We start from the raw sequence: 7,983 nt of genomic DNA, 5'->3' as shown, positions 1-7,983 counted from the left end.
ATCTGGCAATAAAGTCAGTGTGTGAAACCAGAAACACTATGTTAATTGTTTCATTGAGTATTTTCAAGATCCAGGATTATTGTTTAATAATTGCACAGTTTCATCTCCATAAACCTCTGAGGAATCAGGAGAAATAATTCAGATTGAAATGTATTGTTGTGGAAATGTTTTATAGTCTCTAATATCAAAAACAAACTATATAGACTCAACTGTTGCATCACCAGGGGATTCAATATAAGTGCCCTTGCAATTATTTGGAATACATCATGCACAATTATTTGGATGTAGACCACGAGGGCCACTGAACAATATTCAGTGCATTCTTCCTGTTGTAAGCACTAAACAGCTGTGGAGCCACATGATGATTCAATACATGCAGCTATGAAAATTGACAACACTCTGTAAAGAATGCTTACTGTAATTTTCTATTTTCCTTTTTGCATTTTCCAACAACACACATACAACATTCTGCTTACTGAACTAGAATTGGTTGTAGAGGTGAAAATAGTTCTCAAGAAAAATGTCAACCAGCCACTGTCAAAGGAGACCTGCCTTGATCACATTCCTGTTGTAACCTGTACATTTTCGACAAGATAATAAGGTGACTTTTAGTGCAGTCAACAGTTACATAGACTGCTGGTGTAGCTGTTTTTTAAAAAAATTGAGAAATCTAAGTGAAAATTAAATGTCACAGTGCAGGACACCACCAACATTGAAAAAGGTAAGGCAAGTAATGAATAGGTGATGCCGAACTTAAGCTTTTAAAGCCTGGAGATTACAAGAGGAAATAAGGCAAGTGAAACAGACTCCACCTGCTTGTTGATTTATGGTGTTAACTACACTTAAAGCTAATTCTGCATATAATTCAATGCCATCCTTGCACATCCACTGAAGAACATTGCATACCCTACTATTGTTGAGCCATCAATCTTTTGGCTGAAACCATAAGTGTCAGGAAATTAGCATTCGTAAGCATATCAGGAAGTAGTTTGACAGCTTGGTTAAAGCCAACCCAAGCACAGCTATATGTGCAGCTGGGGAATTTAAAATCAGTTAATGAAATAAATCTAGAATGAAATGATATTTTCAGAAAATAGATTGGCATAGGAACCCAGTGTTTCACTAATGCCCTTTAGGGAAGGAAGTCTGTTGTCCTTACCTGATTTGGCCTATATGTGACTTCTGAATCACAGCAATGGGATTGGCTCTGCATTACCCTCTAAAATGGCCTGGGAAGCCATTGTCATGAAGGTGGCTTACTGTCACCTCCTCACGGGCAATTAGGGATGGGCAATAAATGTTGTCTTTGGCAGTGATGCTGACATCTCATGAATGAATATATATATACCAGTATATATATATATATATATATATACGTACGTATATATAAACCAATACTCAGAATTAGGGGAAGTGAGCCTCTGATTACTAGGAACATTACCACCCTCCCCCTCCCCGCCCCCCCCCCCAACCCCCCAACCCCCCCTCCAAGTATGGGCTTCAGCACCACTCAAGACAGCCCTGGTGAATGGAGGCTAGACTATAATCTCTAAACAGAAAAGTAACATCCAGCAGGGTGCTTGCATCCAGATTCACTGGTACAGTGGTAATATCCCTGCTTCTAAATCAGAAGGTTGGGCTCATGCCCCATTTCATCCAACCTTGTTTAGTGGAGTACTGAAACTCTGCAAACTCTGTCTGATGCCCAATCAGGATGTTTGAGTCCAATGTGTGTGGTTGCCCCACAGCGTTATAAAAGGAGCTCTTTAGTTTGGGTTGCAGTCCATCTAGAAAAAGGAATGCAATAGGGAAAAAAAAAACCTGAGCTGGTAAGTGGCTGAACAATCTCATGTGCATGGCTTTAGTTAGGGCTGACTCTAGGGCAGCACACAATGAATAGGCTCGCAATTAGAATGTTAAAAATTCATTCTAAAATCCTGAAATCAACTAAGGTAAAGATTAAAATAGAGATTTCTCTCTTTACAGCCTGTTAAGCATCACCTGGGTGGGGATGCAGAAGGGAAAATCTGGCTGACAGGACTGCATGACATAGCAACAAAGGATTTGTCTTCTGCTTATTTCAATGAAAGGGAACTTAGCTAGGTTCTGTTCCTGCTGTGAATTCTCCCCAACAGATTTCCCTTTCTGCTCTCCGCCCAACTGCTGCTTTATGTTCAGGTGAAGAAGGTGCAAATCTACTCCAGGATGTTAATATTGTAAAGTAGAAAATAGTCGCATTTAAACCAATAGGCTTTTGTTGGCGTGTTATAATAAGTTCTGCAATATATTTCACTTTCTGACATGTTAACATGCAATCCATTTTGTACAGAAATAACATTTTTTTTTTGATCTGGAAAAGCAATGTATGATTTTACAGTCAATATACACAGTGCAAAATAATCACCCTATTCTGACTTTTGTAAATGCCAATCTGTTAATTGTTTAGAAAAACGAGTCTTAACAACCTATTATTCATTTTTGGCATCTAGCCAAAAATATGTCAGCATTTTAATATATATCATTTATTTTATTGTGACTATGAAACCTATTATAGTTCACTTTTGTTCATTTTACTCATTGGTTAAATTATATATTTTGTATTACAGTGAACTTACATTCACTCCTTAGTGGGTATGCCCGAGACTAAGCGTGTTGAAGAAACTACAGTGAGGAACTTGCTGTATATAAGTTAATTTTCAAACTAAATGACCCTAAACGACCACAGATTCCTTGGTAAAGGCAAACCACTGCAACATACTGCAGATTCCTTGATCTGTATTATCCATGCCTTATACATTCACTTAAGGAAAGGTGCGATCAGAGGCTATCTTACTGTAGTCTGCCACACAGCTAAGCTGTTAGAATGGATAGCTAGTTTCCTGCACTTGTTCCACACTGATGTTGCCAGTGTGTGGGCGAAAGACTTTAAACCATCACCAAACCATGTCTCCTCTACTATCCATTCTGTCTTTCCTCAGGAGTGGTTTTTTATTGCAATGTCAGAAAGTGTTATTTATAAAATAATTTGTCTAATCTCTGTCTAGAGCGTGTGACCAGAAAACTCGGGACCATGTATGAATTACATTAGTTCAAATATTAAATCCCAGAAGTTCTATTTAACGGCTAACAGCTGGACAAAGGGACAGATTTTGACTCCGGTAAATCTCTTTCGACACTGACTTTGCGGGGAAGATGCATTTCATTTAAAGTCACATATTCCGGGCACTTGTTTTCTTTTTTTTTAAAAAAAACAGACACACCATCGGCATGAAGGAGCTTCGTGTCCCTCACACACAAGGACTGGTTTACTAAAGGTAATTTTGCGAAGTGGAAAAGACCTCGACACAAGGCGGCTCCGAGTCCTGGCTGTGCGTGGAGCTGATGCCCGTGTCGGAGTCGGTATCGTTCACATCGGACGGGGAGAGAGGCGCTGAGCATTGGTTCTTGACAGTGTTTCGGGGCGGGGAACTGCACTGGGCTGGGTCCATACAGACTCCGGTCAGCGGGGCTCCACTCTCGGCTTCCTCCGGAAGGTTCAGTGACTCCAGCTGCTGGACCAAGCGATCCCATTCCTCCCTCTTCTCGCTCAGTAAGACTTCCTGCCGTCCCACTTTCTCCTGGACCTCCAGCAAGTTTTCCCGCAGCTGGAAGGCGTTGCACATGCCCCTCTCCAACTCGCTCTCCACTCTCTCCGCCTCTGCCCTCCAGCTCTGGCGGTCCTGGCATAGGGGGTCGGGGTCCCTTTGCCCCTGCTCCTGGGCACTGGCCCTGCCCCAGGCTTTCCACAGCTCCTGTTCGATGTCCTGGTTCAGCGTCTCGATGGTTTCCCGGCGCTGCTGCACGCCTGCCTCTAGCTGCAGGACCTCCTCCCTCCTGTTGAGATATTCCTGCAGCCGGCCAGAGCCACATGCCTGGCGCCCGCTCTCCAGCAGATACGTTTCTTGCACATAATTTTCTCCCTCCTTCTGTATCCTCTCCAAGTGCATGCGGGACTCGAACCTGTCGATGTCTTGGTCCAGCTCCTTCATCCTCTGCAGCTGCTGGCGGATGGTGTGATCCTGGGAGACGATCAGGTGGACCAGGGTCTCTATCCCCTCCCTCCCCTGCCTCAGCTTCTTCATCTTCGCCAGTTTCTTGAAGGCTTTCCTCACCATCCTCTTCTGCTTGTCCGCCGGCAGGTTCTGGATGTACTGGGCAGGGCTCAGGTCCCTCTGACCCTGGGTGTTCTGCACCACCTTCGCCTCGGCTGCCCTGAGCCCCGGCACCGGGAGGGAAGCCCCCCACTTGACTAGGACGAAGTGCACATTGGGCTGCTCCTCGCCCCAGGACACCCAGAGCCTCAGCAGCTTGGTGAGGGGCGGCAGGAACCTCTCGAAGCCCCTCCACTTCTCCACGATGCAGTAGTCCCTGGGCGGTGCGTGCAGCAGCCTGGTGTCGCCGGCGTTGGCGAGGTGATCCTTCAGCAGGGCTCTCACCACCTGGGCACAGCTGGTACGCTTGGTCAAGCCGCACACCACCTTCTCCTCCTGGCACACCCACACCGAGATCTCGGCGCCCTCCGGGGAGGCCATGGTCGCACTGGGGGGCGAGATCTGGAAAGAGCAAAGAGGCGAGCTGGATTAGGACACATGAAAGTTCCTGCACTTCTCTTAAAAAAAAAGCATAAACTTGACTGAGTGGAACTGCAAGTTAAGGCGATCACGTGGCTGCAGGTACAAGCTCCCCAACTCCCTGCGGGCAAACTTTCCTCCTGTACTGCATTGCTTTTTGTTTTGAGAATATTGCCTCTTTAACCAAAACACCTCTTAATTGCCACTCCAAACTACTCCACCTCAGGCTAAAGATTACAGCATTGCTGTTCCCCATTAACCTGTCTGTCCCCACAAAACAGTCTCTCAAATCAAAATGCTGCCGTCACTTAACTTCATTTCCGAAAATATCGTTTCTGTTCAGAATATTTACATGTTTTTTTGGCAAACTTTGAAATAACACACAGGCAGAGTCAGCTCGGAGCTATCTTCAGTGTTGAACGAGAAAATGTTCCCCTCAGTTGGTATTTTTTTTTTCACTTCTTGGCTGCATCTGCTTCTTAAAACTTTATGGCATCTGTAACGCTTTGAAAATCTAGTTAAGCAGGGATCTGCCTGTACAATGCTGCTTGAAGTAGACAAATTAGCCTGGAACTGTTTGGGACTTCACAATCCCCAGAGAGTCAAGGAAAAGCAGAACATTTTAGTGCACCAAAAGTTCTAAAGGATGTAATTTTACATATTAGCTTTGGGTGCAAAAGTATGAACATGAAGCCTTGACTTAAATGAAAGTTGTATTTAATTCGTACTGTCAGTATTCTTTGAAAGCATATGACAAATATTGCCTTTATAGTTTACACTATTTTGAAATTACTTTTTTCCCCCTGTTTTCTAACTTACTTGCTTGCTTTGTCCAAAGGTCTGATTCCACAAGAATGGCCACTCTTAGGTGTGAATATTGGTAATGAATTTTGGTAAACTATTTACCTATGAGTGAAGCATTACAACTAAACAGCATCCAGTATCAAAACAGGGGCAATTTTCAGCATGGGTTACTGGGTAAGTCTAGGAGCAGGAACTCAGATTTTTGCCTACCTCCAACCGGAGGTCAGGTTGACCAATTGAAATTACTCCAGCTCCCTTTTCTTCTTCGTTTCTATTTTTACTGTTTTAAATTTTAGTTGTTTCTAAATAACAATCTGAACTTGCTATGGGTTAATAGTTAATTTCCAGACTTTTCTCGTCCCTTCATCAGCGGCCGTGCCTTTAGCTGAGACTGAAATTGTGGAATTCTCTTCCTAGACCTCTCCAACTCCCCCACCTCCTTCAACACATTTCTTAAAATTCATCAGTTTGACTAAACATTTGGCCACCTGTCTTAAAATCTCATTTGGTTCAGTGACAACAGTGATAACAATTTTTATGGAGCACCATGGGATGTCTTACTACCTTAAGGCACTATATAAATGCAAGTTGTTGCTATGCATGTATCCAGTAAGTTGTTTACACAACTGAATTATTTTACTATGCTATCATAGCATTCAATTCTTCAATGTATATAGAAGCAAATGCCTCAAATATAACTTTACAACAAATGCCTTCATTATGATCACTGGTCCTGATCCTCTCTAACATTTAAGCAGGAACAGGGCCCATATTTCCTTAAGGTCCAAGGGGATAGATACTGTTCACTGCAGCCATGAGCATGAGTCCTGCAGGCTGTGTTGCCAGCCCGATGCCAGGGTTAAGGACACCTCCTCAGGGCTAGAGAGGAACTTGGAGTGGGAGGGGAGGGATCCAGTTGCCAACGTCCATGTTGGTACCAAGGACATTGATAGGACTAAAAAGGATGTTCCCATGAAAGAATTTGACAGTTGGGAGCTAAATTAAAAAGCAGAACCTCCAACGTAATAATCTCAGGATTACTACTACCTGAGCCACAGGCAAACTGGCATAGGGTATATAAAGTCAAAGAGTTAAATGCGTGGCTCAAAGATTAGTGTGGAAGGAATGGGTTTCAGTTCAGGGAGCACTGGCACCTGCACTGGGGTAGAAAGATGTTGTTCCGATGGGACGGGCTTCATTTGAACTGTGCTGGGACCAGTGTCCCAGGAACCGAATAACTAGGGCTGTAGGAACTAAGTAGAGGAAAGGGGAGTGTTCTGGAGAGGCGATACATATGCTTAATTCAAAATCAAATTGGCAGAGGTAGCCATGAGCAAGAATTCATAGGGCAAAATTTTTAGCTCATCGGACGGGCGCATGCCCAACCTGTTCGAACGTAAAATGACGTGTGTTGACATCGGGTGAATGTCCCGACGTCAACGGGCAGTCGCGCAATATTTCGTTCGGCTGGCGTGCGCCAAAGTAGACAGTGTGCCCGCTGACAATTAAAAAGCCTGTTGAGGCCATTAAAAAGATAATTGAATGAAAATTTATGCTACCCGCCCAACTTTACAGGCAGGCGAAAAGGCCAAGCGGCCTTTGCACTTTTTAGGAAACCTTATCCACAGGCGGGATGAGGTTTCCTAAAGCAAATAAAAATAAAATAAAAATTTTTAAATTTAATTAATAACATGTCCCTGCTCATGTGACAGAGTCACACACACACACTCACACACACCCCACAGACCACAGAGTCACATGAGGACATGCCTTATTACATTTTTCATTTCTATATTAATTTTTTTTAACACTTTTCATCTTCCTGAGTCAGCTCTGTGCCTCAGGGAGATTATCAAGCGCCCACTCACGCGCATGCATGAAGTTCGCGCTCGCCCCATTCACAGTCCCCTCCCACCCGCACAGGGAGTGCTAGGCGCTGCCACTTGCATTTCATGCTGGGTGGGCAGACCTTAATTGGCCCACCAGCATGAAATCGCCTCCCGGCCTCAATTGTGGTGGTGATCAGTTCCCCACCACCTCCGCCCACTCCCACCGAGCCCGCCCAATAAGGGCACAATTCTGTCCATAGAGTGTATTCGGGACAGTTTCCTAGAACACTGTGTTGTGGATCCAACCAGGGATCAAGCTATTTTAGATCTGGTAATGCAGGTTTAATAAATGATCTCAGAGTAAAAGATCCCCTAGGAAACAGTGACCATAAAAAGGTGGAATTTAGCATTCAGTTTGAGAGTGAGAAACTTGGGTCAGAAACAACTGTGCTAAACTTAAATAAGGGTAATTACAAAGGAATGAGGTCAGAGTTGGCTGGACTGGACTGGGAAAGGAGTTCAGCAGAACAGATGGTTGATGAACAATGGCAGACATTTTAAAAAATAGTTCATGACTCACAACAAAGAGATATCCCAGTGAGGAAGTAGGATTCTAGGAAGGGGATAAGCCAACCATGGTTAACCGAGAAAGTTAATGATAGTATCAAATTGAAAGAAAAATGTGGCAATGATTAGTGGGTGAGCCAGAGGATTGCGAAAGTTTTAAAAACCAACAAAAG

The 7,983-nt window shown here is 43.9% G+C and overlaps 1 protein-coding gene across 1 annotated transcript; it reads right to left on the bottom strand.

The window, feature by feature from the left end:
• Positions 1-1,493: 1,493 nt before the first annotated feature.
• Positions 1,494-4,696, bottom strand: LOC144696530 (ras association domain-containing protein 9-like). The gene has a single exon (XM_078567925.1). The coding sequence runs from the start codon at positions 4,569-4,571 to the stop codon at positions 3,309-3,311; it is 1,263 nt and encodes a 420-aa protein (XP_078424051.1). The 5' UTR covers positions 4,572-4,696; the 3' UTR covers positions 1,494-3,308.
• Positions 4,697-7,983: the final 3,287 nt, after the last annotated feature.

Source organism: Cetorhinus maximus, chromosome 22 (genome assembly GCF_964194155.1).
Source record: "Cetorhinus maximus chromosome 22, sCetMax3.hap1.1, whole genome shotgun sequence".
In the NCBI taxonomy this organism is placed as follows: domain Eukaryota; kingdom Metazoa; phylum Chordata; class Chondrichthyes; order Lamniformes; family Cetorhinidae; genus Cetorhinus; species Cetorhinus maximus.
The sequence above is the reverse complement of the archived record's forward strand: the minus strand, read 5'-3'. Positions and strand labels throughout refer to the sequence as shown.

Coding starts and splice junctions, on each gene's coding strand:
- LOC144696530 (XM_078567925.1), bottom strand. CDS start 4,571: ATGGCCTCCCCGGAGGGCGCCGAGATCTCGGTGTGGGTGTGCCAGGAG.